At 36.8% G+C, this 18,005-nt stretch overlaps 1 protein-coding gene across 5 annotated transcripts in view; it reads left to right on the top strand.

The window, feature by feature from the left end:
* Positions 1–17,250, top strand: part of qki2 (QKI, KH domain containing, RNA binding 2) — a 31,228-nt gene extending 13,978 nt beyond the window's left edge. Inside the window, exons 3-8 of one of the 5 annotated variants that reach the window (XR_008156236.1) lie at positions 1,576–1,692; positions 5,612–5,755; positions 9,295–9,382; positions 10,146–10,436; positions 10,694–11,509; positions 14,896–17,250. Coding sequence is in view for 4 of the 5 variants with exons in the window: in XM_052570957.1 (XP_052426917.1) it covers positions 1,576–1,692; positions 5,612–5,755; positions 9,295–9,382; positions 10,146–10,436; positions 11,435–11,509; positions 14,896–14,912 (732 nt within the window). In the remaining variant the exon portion in view is untranslated. Of the gene's footprint in view, positions 1–1,575; positions 1,693–5,611; positions 5,756–9,294; positions 9,383–10,145; positions 10,437–10,693; positions 14,307–14,895 lie in introns of those variants that run through there. The other 4 variants (XM_052570958.1, XM_052570957.1, XM_052570960.1 and 1 more) reach the window with 4 other exon arrangements.
* The last annotated feature ends 755 nt before the right edge of the window (positions 17,251–18,005 follow it).

Here is an 18,005-nt window from a genome sequence, read left to right as displayed (position 1 = left end):
CACAAAAGTCATTCTGCCTTTTCTGACCCATTTTTTGTTTATTTTTGGTGTTCTCCCTTCAAGAAACATTCCATTCTTTTGTGAAATGAGAAATACTGTGTGATTTGCTTGAAATCAGATACAAATTTTGTGATTCACAGAAAATTACACACTTTGCAGCCTTAATCAGCATCACCTGGTAATCAGTGGGAATTTTATTTGGAAATGATATACTATCAGTCCCTTCAGTTGTTTGTGCAGTTACATAGAGCAGCAGTAATCTCAATGTTACACAGCTTACCAATCAGAATGACAGGAAGGTAGCCAGAAACATCTAGACTGACAACGAAGTTTAGCAATTGCACAAGCTTTGCCTACAAACAAGTATAAACTACAGTAACACAGACAAACATACAGACTTTGCCAGTGCCATCCACAGTACACAGTAGTCTGATGAGCTCATCTCTAAATATACAGCACAGAGGGCCAACAACCCCCAGCAGCTGTGAGCGGCCTGAGAAGGCATGAGCTTTAAAAGGAAGAGAATGCATTGTGACACTGAGAGAGATTCAGCTGCCTGGCTTATCACTCAACCCATTGTGACAGATAAGGTTAAATCCTGAAAGAGTGGCGCAGCCACAGGCCCCAAACGCCAAAAAGCACAATGTCCTGGGCTTGCGACTTTTAAAGGGACAGCACAATAAATCACACCACGGGTGGAGTCAAAGCTCAACAGATCATTCAGTTTGCTTGACTGGTGGTTTTCATACTCAAATGCTACAAAATATCATTTATAATGTCTTAAGGGTTTTATTGAGAGTAGAAATCAGTGGAAATTTACGGTTCTATTACGGAGTAAACAAATTAACCATTCAGACATCTCCACTTTTGGTCACGTCTAAATTGAAAGGAATTTAAAATTAACTTGGGTTTGGAAAATATTTTCCAGTAAATGGTTGTTTTGTTGACTTTTAAAGCCAGAATCATGTTTATTGGAACATGAATTTGCATTGGACCAAAAGCAATCAAGCACTGCACCATAAGTTACAATGGTGGTATAGGTATTTGTGTTTTATGTGACTCTTTGACCCCTTTGTTAGGTTAAATTTGTTCCATGTGATTGTATCAGTACAGGAACAGGGTGGAGCATGGTTAAGGCTTCCCCGTGGCAAATGGTACATTCCAAAATTGCATTTGGTCTCTAGATGTTCCCCTTTCAATAAACGGGGATTAGACATTCCAAACATTCTGCCAGGGTTTTCAAAGTCCCTTTGATTGAATAATACAACTATGTTACCATGCTGCAGATAACATAAAGCTATGCCAAAGCTTCCAAATGGCAAAACAATTAGCTGAGGGGATGATGGTCTGTGCTTTTAACCTTGAGGATGTGATTGTGGCTGCCTCCGCATCTCTTAACTAAATTGAACAGTGATTAAAAATCTCAGAACTATGCACATATAAAATGAATAACACACAATGTTCTGTCACATCGAAAGTGCAACTCAAATGATTTCAGATGCTCATACCAGATGTGTGAAATGCAGTTGTTTTCCACTTAAAAAAACATCTCTACATTTTGATGTTTCCTCACAGTTCAATTTTGTGGGAAGAATCCTGGGTCCCCGGGGTCTGACAGCCAAACAACTGGAGGCAGAGACGGGCTGCAAGATCATGGTGCGAGGCAAAGGCTCCATGAGAGACAAGAAGAAGGTAAGACATTTTTGATTTACTTTATTGCTTTAACTTTAAGTTTTTTTTTTTTACTATATTCTTTTCATTTCCTTCCTTTATTATTTATATTTTCTCCTATTTAATATATTTTGCTTTTCCCTTCTTTTTTTGCTTTCCTTTTTTACTGTTTTGTGTCTTTTGATTCCTTTGCATGTTTAAATTTTTCAGTTTATTCGTTGTTTGTTTGGATGAGTGGTGTAGGATCCCTTTGTTTTTCTTTTCTTTCAATATAAAATTTAAGTGCTTTTTGGCCATATTTTTATTGCATGTTTTTTTAGCGAGGAAGACCATATACTGCCTTTGCGCCAGCACATAACTAATAGATGCCAAATGGAAAGAGACAAAATCCAGGCGATTCCATTTTAATGGAATTCCTGACAGAGCCTGCATGGCCTTCCCCACTGTACAACTGAGGAAGATGATCTGCCTGCCTCCAAGGCTGCCTGACACAGAGGAAAAATGACTCGCATTAAAATGAAAATGAGTGCTATTAGAGGAAGGAGAATGCTCTGTTTTTCAAGCTCAAAGAATACTTTTTCACTTCCTTGTCTCATCCTACACTATTTAGTCCAAGTTTTTAGACTGTAGCTCAATACTCTAAACCAACAAAAACAAGAACAGAATAAATTATGCTACTGAAGACTGATTTGTTTTAATGACATCTATGCCTTGTAATGATATTTAATGTCCGACTACTTGCTTTTAATCTGGTATATAGACATTAGCAACTACGAACTACTGTCTTGAGTTCAGTCCTGTTTCCACAAACACATCAGGAGACAACTGTCTCCTTTTTGCATAATAGAAATCAAAATTTTTATCAGTTTAAGACTTTTGAGGATATGCCATCTGTGTTTATTCCTCACAGCACAACTTCTACTGCCTACACAATCATGCAAATGAAATATTAAGAGAACACACAGTAATATATTGGGTTAGAGGCATTGATGAGATTCAGATTGATGGGAATTAATGGAACACAATTAACCAAGATGCCTCATGCAAAGTGCCATTCTTCACTGTATTGCAAAACCTATGTCTACCACACCAGAGATGCTTATAAAGGCTGTTTCTCTGGTCAAGACAGAAAAACAGACTGGTGGCTCAGAATTCTTAGCCAGAAGAGGTGTTGCACATTTAGGAAGCTCAGAACAGACAATTGAAATCGAAAGTTTAAACCTCAGCCGTTTTCTCAAGTTTGACATAATTGTTTTCTGACAGCAGCCACTAGGCTTATGCTTTTCAAAATGCTCCTGTCATAATAGCATGTCAAAATTAAATCTGTAAAGAGTGCTTTTGAACATTGTGCGAAAATTAACGTTAGATTGTGAAATCATGAAGCCCTGTAGTGTTCTGCAAACTTAATTTCTGTGACACTGAAACTACTGTGACAGCAGTGAGAAACTGAAAAATTATGGCAATCAAGCAACAGTGAGAAATAAGAAAAGTTACAGCCAGGGGCAAACAAGTCAGGCGTCAAATGGAGATGCCATCTGCATCTATTCTCTTTGCCTAAATTGAATTTACTGTCACATTTCCTGGAATAAACACAGAATAGGGTTAGGTTTCTGGTCTGTGAAAGGTGCTATTGGAATTATAAGGTTAGATTTTCCATAACATTACATTTTAGTTTTTGTACTCACCATTTTGTTGTGGAACACAAAAAGAGAAACTTGGCAGAATGTCCTAGCTGTTCTTTTCTGTGCAATAAAAAAAGTGGATAGGGGCCAAACACCGTCAGTCTCCCAAAGCATGCAAAAAAGCAACATAAAGTTAATTTAAGTAGTGCATATGACTTGTATGCTATGTTTCAAGCCATTTCATAACCTTATGTGAGAAACATAACATTTATGTTCTCCACACTGAAATTTAAGTTATTCACTGAAAATCTCATGGTCAGCGTTCACTTTCAAAAGAGCAACTTTGATGTTCTCCTATTAATAACTCCTTTCATATTCCACAGAAGGAAGACATACTGATTTCGAAACCCATGAGGTTGAGTAAATGATGACATAGCTTTATGTCAATTTTTCCTATAGCAATCTGCTATGTTTATAATATCACATGATGAAATAGCTTGTTTATGCTGTGCAAAAGGTTCATGCATTTAATGGTTAGAAATGAAATAGGGATTCTGAGGATTTGGAGGATGTTTGTGTACAAATAGGTGTACATATCCTAAGAAACCTTGCTGAAATCATGCACTTTTTGTAATTTATAGCTTGTGTTGGATTGACCTTTTACATAGCTGTTATAGTTAAAGGCATCATGCAAGCAACTTTTCTCACTTTGCTGTGTTGTGTACAAAATTGCCTGCCCACCAAAGTAGGCCAGACCAAGACCTCTATACATTGTGCTGCTGCTTAGACTGTTTCAGAGTCAAAATCACAGTTATTATTAGCACACAACCAGCTGTGCGCAAGACTGCAGCCTTATTGGATGCCCAAATTTGATCATCTAATTACTCTATTTTGAGGAGGTGGCAGCCACTTATTAGCAAATACAACGCCACCAACTGTGATCTGAGACTGACGTCCCCCGGTCAAGGATGTGGCTAGGGCGTCTGTGTCTTTGTTTCTCTCATTCAAACTTTACCCTTGAGGCCAAGGCAATGTTTGTGATTGCTTGAAGCGGGAACCTCAGAAGGCGGCAAGCGAGTTTTCGCAGTAATTGATTGTTCTGAAGGCCTGAGCTCTGCGTCGTAAACATAAGCCCCGCTGTGATGAAAAACCCAGCTGGAGACAATGCATTCAAATAACGCTTAATGCTTGGGCCCGAACGCCCCATTTCTATGGCAACCGGCTCGTCACTGCTGTTAGCAGTCTGAACCCTGAGATAAACTGACAGTCACTTGTCTCCAGGCTAACTGTTGCCACATGCCTGTTGGTGTTGTAGGTTTATTTCTGTGTGGAGCTGCAAATAAGAGTCTAGAAAAGTTTCCATGGAAACTGGAGTGCCGGGTAGTAACAGGAAGTGGTCTAAACACTCAGTCAATCCACAGTCTTATACATGTCCCTGGAGAATACTTGTTGGAAATGTGGCCTGGCAGGTTGTGCACGTGCTTTGACATGTCTTCAAGTGGCACGTATGTGGGCGACCCAAGTTACAGTAATTTCCCAATCCCACCCAGCACTCTCTCAACGTCATTTCCTGTCTCCTCTCTGACTGTCCGTCTCTTTATTCTTAGCCTTTTTGTCATTTTAAAATCCTGTTTAGACTCAAAAACACCTCTGGATTTTTATTTATAGTACAGTAGGTGTTGCATTAACTAGCTATCAACTTAACTGTAGTGGCCAAATATACCTGAAATTAGTTTCTGCTAAATTCAAAATTAAAGAATTGCCTCTCTTGCAGTTCATGAGTTTGACATCTATCATTCTATCTATTGTTCTATCTATCTATTGTTCTATCGTTCTATTTATCATTCTCCCTATCTCCCTATCATTCGGTCTATCTATCTATTGGTTTGTCTATCTCTAATATTGGTTTTTTACTTAAAAAAATGGGTAACACTTTAGAATAAGGTTCCATTAGTTAATGTTAGTTAAATGCTTTAGTTAACATGAACTAGGCAAGAACAATCCTTCTACAGCATTTATTGATCTTAATGTTAATTTCAACATTTACCACTGCATTATTCAAATCAGATTTGTGCTTGTTAACATTAGTAAATGGACTGTGAATTAGCATGAACTAACAATTAACAACAACATTAACTAATGGAACCTTATTCTTAAGTGTTACCAAAAATTTATGAATTTAATTTAATTTTACTTTCTTCAAAGTAAACTATTCAAATTGCAATTCTGCCTCTTCTTTGATGTCTCAGTTCAAATTCAGGAATTGAGTTGGGGCACATCCCTGGTTTGCAAACATTTCTTCTGTTTTCCGTGAACAGGAAGAGCAAAACAGAGGAAAGCCCAACTGGGAACACCTGAACGAAGACCTGCATGTCCTCATCACTGTGGAAGACTCTCAGAACCGTGCTGAGATCAAACTCAAGAGAGCCGTGGAGGAGGTCAAGAAACTCCTAGTCCCTGCGGTGAGTGATTTGTTTGTCTTTGATCTCTGTCTGTATTCTTCGAGACAATTTTTTTTTAAGTGTCGAGTGGCAAAATCAGATTGATTCACCTCAACAAACAAGACTTATGGAAAATTTGCTTAGGCACTGATAAATGGTACTATAAGGAAAACACACATAATTGAAAGATCAGGTCTTCTGTTTCCTCGCTAGTCGCTCTGCATCCTCAGACAGGTAGATGTGAGCATGGAGCAGATTACAGGGTTGCTTTCCTTCTTGAGTATAACCCTGGAGCCATTGAGCACACATGACTCCAGATGTGCAAAGGTGAGCACCACAGGCACTTTTTTTCTAGGCTTAATTACCTTTGCTTATAAATTAATGAGGAGCACAGGACTGAAGGGTCAAGACTCAGAAAAAAACCCACAGGGGACAAATGGAAGTCTCAACATTGCTCTGGGACACAGAGCTGAATGCCAATTAACCTTTAGGTCTTAAGGAAGTGACAGCAGGTTAGAAGGAAATGCCATTAGAAGCCTAGTGAGATTGAGAGAATTGTTCTTTTTCTGTAGTGTTTTCCACAATGTTTTTTCATTTTTTTCCATTGCAATATAGTTATGAAGCTAGACATAGAAATATAGCAATATTCTTACATCAGAGTTATCTAATCTTTGCAGAAACCATTAAAATGTCAAGAAGAACAATTTGCTTTTTTAGAGTTTTTAGTATTTTTAACTAAAATGTAAAGTTTACAACTATTAAACCTATTTGTTTATACAGTTTACTTGTCCTGATTTTGTTTCATCTGACATTACAAAGTCGCCGCCACTTGTTTTTTTATTTTTAATCCGTCATGGAGACATATTGCAGTCAATAAATGTTTGATAAAATATAGTCCAGCCCTACATTTTTTTTTATTCTGTGTAACCCATTTTACTGGTATTCAACAAGAATGAAAAATGTATTATATATTATATATTTTCTTATTTATTGTTCCATTTCGTTCTGAAATATGTGACATGATTACAGATATAAAATGGGTTGCGAATCAATGTTGTAATTGTTAACAAACTAAAACTGCTTCTGAAACATTAATTAAAATGAAGCTGAAATAATAATAGCTGTTAATAGTGTTCATCGTCTGTTTGATTACGTCTTTAATTGATTTTCCGTACATTTCTGCAATATGTACGTTTAGCTGACGGTCACCACTGATAAGCTTTAATTAAATATATTGTAGAAACATAATTTTCTTTAAAGTTGTTTTGCAACGATTTGTATCGTGAAAAGCGCTATACAAATGGAATGAAAACAACTTCAAAAAAGTCGAAGTGTTGTATTTGTATATAAATGTGGTATTTCTTATTGTGAACAAAAGCTGTTTACCGTAGAAAGCATAATAGAGTTAGTAGCGTGGGGAAATTGGAAAATTTGTGTAATTGTGGATTGCAATCCCTTCTCCTCTGTCTAAGAGAGAGGGCTTCTGGACTCCCTGTGGTGCTACCATGGTAACCCTCTTGGGATGCACTGATCCTTGATTGACAGTTGTGCCCTTTCTCTGCAATGGAATCCTGAAAGGGGAATAAGCTCTTTAGAAAGTTTAGCACTGTTTACTCCAGGAAGCTCTCGACTTGAAGGTAAACCCACTGCGGTTGTGTTTGTCTTCATCAAACCATCAAGGGGAAGAGTATTCCACTTTTTTCTGGTCATTTCCTACTTGTTCAAACCTCTTGAGAAATAAATTTTTGTAATAGAATGATGTCTAAAGAAAATGTTTTTATATTTATTTTGAATTTATTCAGATTGGTTCTAGTCAATGTCCTGCACTCCTTTCACCATTATTATTTTACAAAATAATAAAGTGTAGTAAAACATTCTTGTAATGTTTGTTTTCCCCACCAATATTCCTTCTTAAAGCTAAAGGGAAAGATGTGAAGTTCACTAGAATAAACTCATTTCATGCTGTTGTTGCCAAATTCAACGAATCCTTAAACAATAGAATTATTATAAATGTTTAAATATATTTTCCCTAACACATAGTCTGACCTATGGGCTGATATTCACTAGCTTCAGTCATTTGGCTGGCAGACACACACACACCTATACACACACTGATCCTTGTTTGAAAAGCCCCGCTTTTCTTTCGCTTCTCTGCTTGCTGACATAGTTCATGTTGTTCTGTGGACTGTCTGCCGTGCCCCTCCCTGACCTGCTCTGAACTGTCTGGGAGCTTGATGAAAATCCAAACTTAGTTGTTGATCTTTTCTCTCTTTTGGGCTTACATTTTTATACTGTTGCTGTTAACCCAGTGCATTTACATCTATTACATCCACAGATAAATCACTAGGAGATATACAGTGGTTTAGATCAGTGTGTGTTTGAACTTTTTGTCTCCAAAGCCTCCTGTAGTCTACATTATTCATAGGCCTCATAACTTGCCCAGTTGTTTATGATTTTACTGGATAAGATCAATAATAAGAAGAAATTACTAAATTACTGCCTGATAATCAAAATTACTTCATGATAATTTTTTGAGAGCTTGCTTGGTATAACAAAAAAAAGGTAAATTAATTTGAAATATGTATTTTACATATTTAGATTAAAAAAAAATATATCATTATATATTTGCTAAGTTTTTTACATGGACTTTCCAGGTCTATAAATACCTTTAAAAAATTAGGCTACCTCGTATATACAGGTTTTTCAAGACTGTGGAATAGTCTAATACTATTTCATGTATTCTGACTTATTTACACTCTTAAAAAGTTTGATTCTCATGTTAAATATGACCAAAGTCCCAAAAAGCCAGTTGGATGTATGAAGTATTTCTGTGCCGAAGATACTCCTTCAGGGTTCATATAAGTTTCAGAAAGTTATTTTCACGTTTGGCCATAAAGGGTGGGATTTCTAGTATGGGCACTTCTCCAGGAAGAGCACATGTACACATCAACCAGAGTGAGAGCAAGAGCACGGCCATCAACATGATTAATTCAGTAACTTGTTAGCCATAGTTAATTTAAGCTAAGAAAGTTTTAGTCCCCACTTTGTTTATGTTGTCATCACAATTTGCAGACGATCGCTTGGCAAAAGCTGCGCATACTCGTGACTCTTAAGCTCCGCCCACATCATTCCTTTAGGAGCTCGACTGTTTTCAGAGAGAAGCATAAAGCTGTTTAACACTTTGAGGTGTGCTGAAGGCCCCCTGCTTGAGAACCATTGGTTCATATGGACCACTTCATCATAAAAACGGTGTCCACTCCAGAGAAAGTGAACTGTATAAGGGGGAAAACAGCTTGTAGGTTCAGCTGATGGAAAACGGAGAATGATCCCAGCACCTGCTGTTGAGAGTAATCTGTTTCTTTAACCTCCTGCTCCTTGGGCCTAGCTTGTTTTAACAGTGGCAGAGTAAATCATCTGCCAAGTGTGAAACATTAGCTTCCCTGCACCACTGCACTGCCTTCTCGAACATTTTAGCTGACAAAAAATTTCAGTTGAGCTTTTTAAGGAAGCTAATAAGTGTTAAAGGATTCCTAACAGCTTTTTTTCCTGTGTGTGTGCAGGCCGAAGGTGAAGACAGCTTGAAAAAGATGCAGCTGATGGAGCTGGCCATTCTCAACGGCACTTACAGAGACGCCAATATCAAGTCACGTAAGAATGACATTATCAAACATCGACCTGTGTTTGTGCAGTTTCACTTCCCCTCAAAAATCAGTCTCTTTATATAAAACTCATTTCTTTTACAATTTTATCTGTCTTTTAAACACAACTTATCTCTTTTGAGATTTTTAGCTTTATGTTGACATCACTTGCAAGTTATAAGCTGGTTTTCATCAGTTAAAGGAATAGTTCACCCAAAAATGTTGTCATCATTTACTCAGCCTCATGTTGTTTCAAACCTGTATGAGTTTCTGTCTTATGTTGAACATAAAAGAAGATATTTTGAAAATGCTGGTGATCACATAGTTGATGTGGCTCATAGTATTTCTTTCCTTACTATGGAAGTCAATGGGGACCAACAAGTGTTTTGTTCTTCAATATTTCCTTTTGTGTTCAACATAAGAAAGAAACTCCCAAAAAGGTTTGGAAGGGCATGAGGGTGAGTAAATTATGACAAATTTTCATCTTTGAGTCAACTGTTCCTTTAATTTAGTCCAAATCACTTAACATATATTTTGCAAGTTTTTTTTTGTAGATAATTTCAGTCTTTTGAATCCAATAGATAATATTAGAAACCTAAACTTTTCTTTGGTTACCATGAAAGCACTGTCCATGTGGATGACTTAAAATGCACATTTCTAATTAATTTTTGTGTGAAAAATATTTAGTTTTTGAAATGTAAGTCAAGGTAGATTGATTAGCCCCTCGATTTCCCCCCCCCCCCCCATATCTTTGTGCATCTTGTTCTGTTTAGCAGCCTTAGCCTTCTCCCTGGCCGCCACAGCACAAGCTCCCCGCATCATCACCGGCCATTCCCCGGTGATGCCCACTGCGGCACTGCGAACACCTGCACCCGCCGCACCCACCCTCATGCCCCTCATCCGGCAGATCCAGACCTCTGCCATCATGCCCACGGGCACGCCTCATCCTGCCCTCGTACCCCAGACCCCTGAGTCAGGCATCATCTATGCACCCTACGATTACCCCTACACCCTCGCCCCAACCTCCATTCTTGAATATCCTATTGACTCAAGTGGTGTTTTAGGTAAGACATTTGATTATTTGTTTGTCTTACAGATTATGCATTTAACACAATTTGATGTTAAGGTTGGGTAGTATGATAAATTAATAAAAAAAAAATAGTAATAATAATGTTTATTTCATAAAATATATATTTAATTTATCTTGCATGTTTTATTTGTTTTTTTGTATTTAAATATACTGCCCATCCTTGACACGATTTGTCCTCTTTTGCTCCGAGATCCAGGAGACTAACTCCATCATTCTGTCTTGTCCTTGTAGGTATGGCTTTCCAGACAAAAGGCTAGTAATGCTCAGGGGTTTAACACAGTCCTCAGCCCAAACGTGTTTTAAAAATGCTTTGCTTTTCAGCTGCCTTGGAACAAAAAAAAAGACAAAAGAGCAAACGAAGAAACTGATTTTTATAAGAAACAAAAGACTAAAGATCATTACTACTCATGTTTACACTGGTCTTAACTGTTTTGTTGACTTATTCATAGATTAAAAATTTATATTTTCAGATAAATAATGAAAAGTAAGCCTGATTACATTCCTTTGTTTGAAAAGTAATCTATATTTGTTTAGTAATCTATATTTGTTTTTCATGCAACTGTATCTTAGATATTTAGACAGCGATCAGTATTATTGCTAATATAACATGCTTGTGAAAAACTTTCTCCATGAAATAGCCTATGAATAGTGAATTCATACTATCTGAGGCATCTAATGTGCTGAAAGGAATACAAGGGCTCTGTAGTCATTGTAAAAAAATAGTCAAGAGCATTAAAAAACACCATTTGTGTGTGTGTATTAAAATGCAACACAATTTACTGGGAAATTGAGAAAGGGCAATAACATATGATGTGATTTCACTATAACAGGGCCCTGGAGAAAAGGTGTGCCTTGTAATTTGGTCTTACAAGCCTCGTTTGTGAAACAATGTTGTGTGAAGTGTAGTTTTAATGTATTTTGATGAATAATCTGGTAATTCTTGTTTTGTTGGCAATGTTGCGCTCTGAGCAGGTGCAGTGACTACTAAAGTACGAAGGCAGGATATGCGCGTCCATCCTTACCAAAGGGTAGTGACCGCAGAACGAGGTTAGTTTAGCTCCAGTGTTCAAACTGTGCTCTGTATATATATATATGTGTGTGTGTGTGTGTGTGTCTGTGTTGAGCTTCTTCAGTATGCTGAATACACTTTCGTTTTCATTGCATCTCACTCAGTGAAAACAGAGGGATTGTTTTAGTCACTTCTAACCTGCCAAACAAAAAGCATCATTTGAGCTTTCAGTGTTGCTGTTATCAGGTATAGTACATGCCAGTCATACTGTGCAGGGTTCATTTACTCACTAAACCTGCCAACCTAGAAATGCATTGAAACTGTAGGTGTTATCAGCATACTTGTATTATATTTAGAGCATGTTCTTGGGGTCACTGAAGCAAAGGTAAAAAAAATTAGAATACCGTTACAAAAGAAAATTCGAAATGATTTACAGGAGCTTACAACATCCTGTGATGACAGACAACATTCCAAATTCTGAGATTGAAGCTCTGTTCCAGAATCTAGTGAGCTGCCTTCTAAGACGGCATCCTAACTGCCATGGAACCTTGTTAATGTACAATTTCATAACCAACACAAAACATCAGTGGCATTCCACACAGGAGACTCACCTTGATTTCAAGTTTGAGGTTAGCGTGTTGCAAGTGTACAATTCCTTTATCAGTATTTGTCAGTAATGACATGAATGCAACATCACAATGCATTTTGAAATAGCCTTTTCTGTGAAGGATGCATACTATATGCTACCTTAGACTAAACTGAGGTAAAACAAGCCTTCATATTGGAAGGTGCCTAAAAACACTGCCTCTGTAAGAAATCCACCAGGTTTTGGAATTGACCGTTAGTTTGATCTGATAACTTCAGCACTTAATTGCGTTGTATATTGAGACAAACATGACCTGAAGCTTTGGAGCAAAATTGACTGTCCACTGTGCTACATTACACTGATGACGTTGTGGTGGCCTTCAGGCTCCTAGTCAATGAAGGGTAATGGAGCTCACCTGTTCGTTTGCTTCTGTTTATTCCTTCATTTGTCATTCCTTTGATATCCTTTCTCAGTTTTTGTGTATTTTCAGATAATTTTATGTCGCTTAAGTACATAAGTGTCCCATTTAAATCTACTCTCCCATTCTGATCCATTGAAACATTGTTTCGGCAGCTTTCAAAGTTTTTACTTTCTGAATAATAGAACTCTATTTTAATCGGTCTCATCTGATATAATAAAACAATCGTCTTATTTATGGTTCAGCCTGGCCAGACCAGCATGCATAAAGTTGAGAAGGTGGTGCAATGCTGGTTATCCCCAATTTATGATACAGATGCATACTTAAACATATGAATTGTAATACTGTGTTATTTCAGGCCTGTTATAAGCTGTAACTCATTCCAGAAGATACTTTGACTTCTGCAAATCCAGATTTTTTTGTTCATAATCTTGAGTGCGTGTACTGTTTGGAATCTTTTTCTCATTTGACATATTTTATTTATACCTTTTTACTGCAATTTTTATGTGTAGATCAGTTGTCGTTTAGGTTAAATGTTATAATTTTTGGCCAGGATCATTGAGCATATTCATCTCAAAATCTTTCAAATGCCTTAAATGGAAATAAACTGGATCTAAGGGAATTACAGTGCCTGCTTCTAAAGTCCGCTGTAATGAAACCGATTTAAACTCGTATTACAAACACGTGGATGTGCCAAAACTGTACATATAATAACTATGACTCCTGAAAAAACGTGAGAATCTACTGATCAATATAAGTGAATTTCACACCCATAAGACTTTAACATGTCATCATTTAATAGACCAATACAACTGACCAGTTTAATGCATAACAATTGTGAAATTGCACAAAAAGTCCAATCTGTCTCGTGTGGCTTACTGCCCACAGCCTCGGAAAGATCTCTGAGAATTTGTTAAGATTCCTCAGCTTGGAAAACAGCCTTGAATCAAAGGCATTGGAGGAAATATTCCAAGCACCCGGCTTGGACAGTGTCACACAAGACAGGCTAGACAATTATGAAGGTTAGGACTTGTTTGAGAGTGTAAGTCATCATATGCACAGCCCTTTGAAAATAGTTTCTTATGCTCGGTGCATAATCCGAGCATTATAATGTGCTTATGATCCCTTAAACTCCCCATCCAAGAAATTCCTCATCATAAAAATATGGCACAAGTATTTTGCACTGAAGATTTTAAATCACCAGCTCCTAGTCTGCGATACTCAGACAGAGCAAAGTGAAACAAGAAAAAAACTAAACGGCAAAACCTCATGAGATGTTAGGATGTTTATCAAAGCAGGACGGTCACACACTGTTTCCGCCTGTTAGCACAAGAACAACAGCTGAACTGAAGAAATATTTCCATTTTTGGTTGGTTTGTTTCTTGTTTGTTGGTTTGCAGTAAGCTTCTTTTGAATTTTGTGTCAAATGTATGGAAAAGAACAGTTATCGTCTGTGATCTTTTTAAGATGAGTTTATGAAAGCAATATGTTTAACTATAAAACAAGAACATTTATGAAATTCTATTGTATTTGTAAATGAATAGGGAATTTATACTAATGCACATTAGTGATCCATGTCATGTTGTTTCTTTATTTTATTTTTTCCATAAGGGGTACATTTTGTTTTTAGGATGTCGTATTTATGACCGTCTTGCTACACTGTTATAGGTTTGCGAAAAGATTTGTCTTTCTAATTGTTTTCTTGTGTTGTTGTAGCCCTAAATTTCAGCCTGATATGCTTTCGGATCATTCTTGTTGGATTAGCGTTCTGTATTTTTGCAAATAGTCCAATTTTAAAGGCAATAAAAGTTGAGTTAAAAAACCCACCAAACGTTTTGTACTGTCTAGAAATCTTTTGATTTAGCCTGTGACTCTCTGGTTTTACTTCTCTCTCGTCACATCTCTGTAACTACTCATGAATCCATATCATTATCACTAGCAGCTTTGTGGCTTTGTATTGAAGCAGCACTCTAATGCTTAATAGCAGTCAGAGGATCGTTCCTCTAAAAATGTGCATCTTTTAATCCAGGATTGATGCCCTTTTACATCTTGATGTCGGTTTTTCCAAATACCCAAACTCTGTTGACTGCTACTAACTATTAAGTGCTGTTAGTTTAATTCGTAATGTCTCTATAATTGATTTGCCTCTTTGCTTCTTTAACCATTTTCACCTGGGAGATGGGTTCTGGAGTGAAATCATGAGGCTCTCATGATTTTGCTGTGTTAACTTAGACGTTGAGCAGTTTTTCTCTTACAGTAGCTGGAATTAGTAATGTCATATTGTCATCCAACCGTCACTAGCTGAAACTAATCTCCTTCTCTATCTTTTTTTCTTTTGTGTCCTTTTTGTGTCCTTTAATTTTTTTTCGTTTCCCCTCTGTCTGTCCATTTTTGATTTTGATTTTTCTCTAACAACCCAGCCGCCACTGGCAACTAACCAATGACCCTCTGAACTCTTCACCCAATGATGACCTGACCATTGCCTGCCTGCTGACCAGTTCTCTGGCTCTCGTCCTTCGCTTCTATGTTTTGGCGGCCTGCTGGTGAGCCCAGAAGCAGATTTAATTCACTTAACACAGCCGAGAAGCCGTGATGGCCCCACGCCACCACCCGCAGAACAGAATCGCTCCCCTTCTCAAACTGAGGACCTCCTTGGTCAGGTGACCTGGGCTTCCCAGCTTGCACTGAAGTGTCATAAAGCAATAACGCTGTCTGGGAGACACCTGAAATCCTACTGTTAGCCTTTCACATACACACACTGAATAAACAAATCTTTGTTGGTTTCATAACAATTAAGCATAATATTCTATATAACAAGTTTGTGCACTGCAGTTCTCATGCCATCCTGAAGAGTTATTTTAAAACCGATTTATCGGTCCAAATGTCCATAAGGGATGTAAAAGCCATGCTTGCCTACCAGCGTTTTCTTCAGAGAGCTGTCAAAAAGTGAGCAAGTGTGCAAACACTGAACATCGACTGATATCTTTTTGATACGAGGGTGCTGCACAGGAAACGAATATATATTTTTCAAAGGTCATCTTTTTTGTATTAAAAAAACGAAGCATTATTGTCAAAATGTGATGAACACAAGACAACATTTTTGAGACCAAAACAGTGTCTTTTTTTTATATAATAAAAAAAACAAACCAGTGCCTTATTTTACACAAAATCATCAATTATGAATAAGTATGAATGTCCATCAATGTGTTATATGCCAACATATCAGGTATTTCTGTTCAATTCCTCTTTATTCATGAAAACAAGAGGTGTACAGAACAATGTTGCAGGCGTTACTCAAAAATACATTTTTTATGTGCAGTTTCTCATTTTTATTTACAAGTAATGATTGAGTTTTACCCTGTCACACTACATTAGATGGTAATTGAGCCTGTTTGTAGTTGATAATATATATGTATAAGCTCTCTAATATGTTTGTAGATCCATCACTACATCTGATACACAGCAATGAAGCAACCAACAGTTACTGGTCACTATTTCCATATTTTTAGTCTGCTTATATCTCAAGAAACATTTATTCCATTCATCAGGATGAATATTATAAATGTTTGGGGTTAATTAGTACAGAGCTCATTTTATTCCTTTTGAAGAATTGAAATGTACTAGAAGAGCATGTTTGTATGCAGACATGTCACGTTTCTCCATACCTTCCTATGCAAATGATTTTCAGTTTTATTACATTTCCTTCGGTTTCAGTTCAGGTCTTCCAGTTAAAATGTCAGACCATTTCAGTGCTGAAGAACAAGAAGACTAAAAGCGTATTAACAAATGATAATTACATTTTGTGATTTGGTTATCAGAATCGGATTTTGAGAAGATGCACCTCCTTTTGTATTTATGCAGAGCAAATGCAATACTTTTTAGACGTCTGAGGCTGTGATGCAGTTGCATGTTTTTTTTTTTTATTATTAACCTGGAAATTGCTAAATAAAAATCCTGCAAATACATTTAATGGATGGAAATTGGATTTACAAGGATCTCTCATCCTGTCAGATTGACTAGAAACTGGAGTTTTTTGTTAATATGTTTTTGGTTTAGTATTTGCTTTCCATGCAGTATTAATCTAGACAGTGTCATTATGTGTTGTGTTTATGGGTGATTGTTTGAGTGACTGTTTGTTTATTGTATATGCCCATGAACTGCAACTCTCTGTTAAAGGTTTTTTTCTTTTTTTTTTGCAATACCAAGCAGCTCTCTGCACACAGTCCTATTTATAACCATTGTAACATTTTATAATGTATTTTTCTATCATATTTTGTATGTGAGAAATAACATTAAATCACATTTCCAGATATGAACAGTATGCCTTATTACACAAAAATTGAAATGAGAGACATATTTTTCCCATGATGATTTAATTCCATAGTTGATGGAAAATTGAAAAACTAATGTGAACAACAAAATATAATTTGGTTCAAGCCTCGCTCTGAGCAAGTTTTAAAGTGGTTTTTATTTGCTGGGGTGTTGGGTTTGTCATTCTTGCTTTGCCTCTGTGCCTTCTCATGTAAATTGTAAGCTATTAACCATTTCTAGTTATATAATTTAATTAATCGTTTCTTGTCGATTGTACTAACGTTTGATGATTGATTTCTATTCATTAATCCTGTCAACTATTTCTTTTGTCTGCTTTGAATCTTTAGAACAGGATTTGTGTGAAATTAAGCAAAAGCGTGTTTTACTGACTGAAATATGCTGGACTAAACTCTGTACTGAGAAGCAATAGCGAAATATTAAAATCATAGTTTTAAAAAAAGAAACTAACTTGGTCGCTCTTTCTCTTGTGCTTTTTAAATGTGCCAGAACACTCTGCATACTAATCTGATTCAGGTCTGCTGTAGATAATGGAGAAGATCTGGGTCCAAACTTCTCTACTCTTTAATTGATCATACTGAACAAAGCTGCATTTAACACCAAAGTGACAAGATGATAATGGGGTGGAAAAATCTATAGAAACGGTACAGTGGTTTGAGTTGGACGAACACCCACCTCTATTTCACACAGTCTTACTATATTTAATTTCTCAACATTTTCCATTGTGTGTGCTGTGTTTTTGTATCGTACAACCATCTGTTGAGCTGTTTTTGAAAGTTCTAAGAGTCAAGAAAAAGAGTAACCGCAGATTACACCAGTAATTGTCTTTCAAAGGTTCCATTGAAACCAATGTAAGCGAAACTTCTCAGATTTTCTGGAATGTGCAAGAAAACAAAAGAAGCAATAACTGTCTTTTGTCGAATAACTGGAGGTCAATCCAGTAATGCCTTCTAAATTTGAATATTTTTCAGCTGTGCACATCAGCGCTAACTATAGTAACAAACATCAAGCTTATAAAATGTATCAAATCACTTCCTCATTCGAGCATTGAATATCCTCAGAGAAATCACAGAGGTCAAGATAGCAATTTCTGTTTGTCCGTGGTGCAGCGTTGAGAGGAACTGGAGTCGCCAAAGAAAGCCGATAACTCTGAATAACCTTCTAAAAAACAGTTTTTCAGTTTTCTAACTGTTCACACATT

Source organism: Carassius gibelio, chromosome B12 (assembly GCF_023724105.1).
Source record: "Carassius gibelio isolate Cgi1373 ecotype wild population from Czech Republic chromosome B12, carGib1.2-hapl.c, whole genome shotgun sequence".
In the NCBI taxonomy this organism is placed as follows: domain Eukaryota; kingdom Metazoa; phylum Chordata; class Actinopteri; order Cypriniformes; family Cyprinidae; genus Carassius; species Carassius gibelio.
This window is presented reverse-complemented; position numbering and strand designations above follow the sequence as displayed.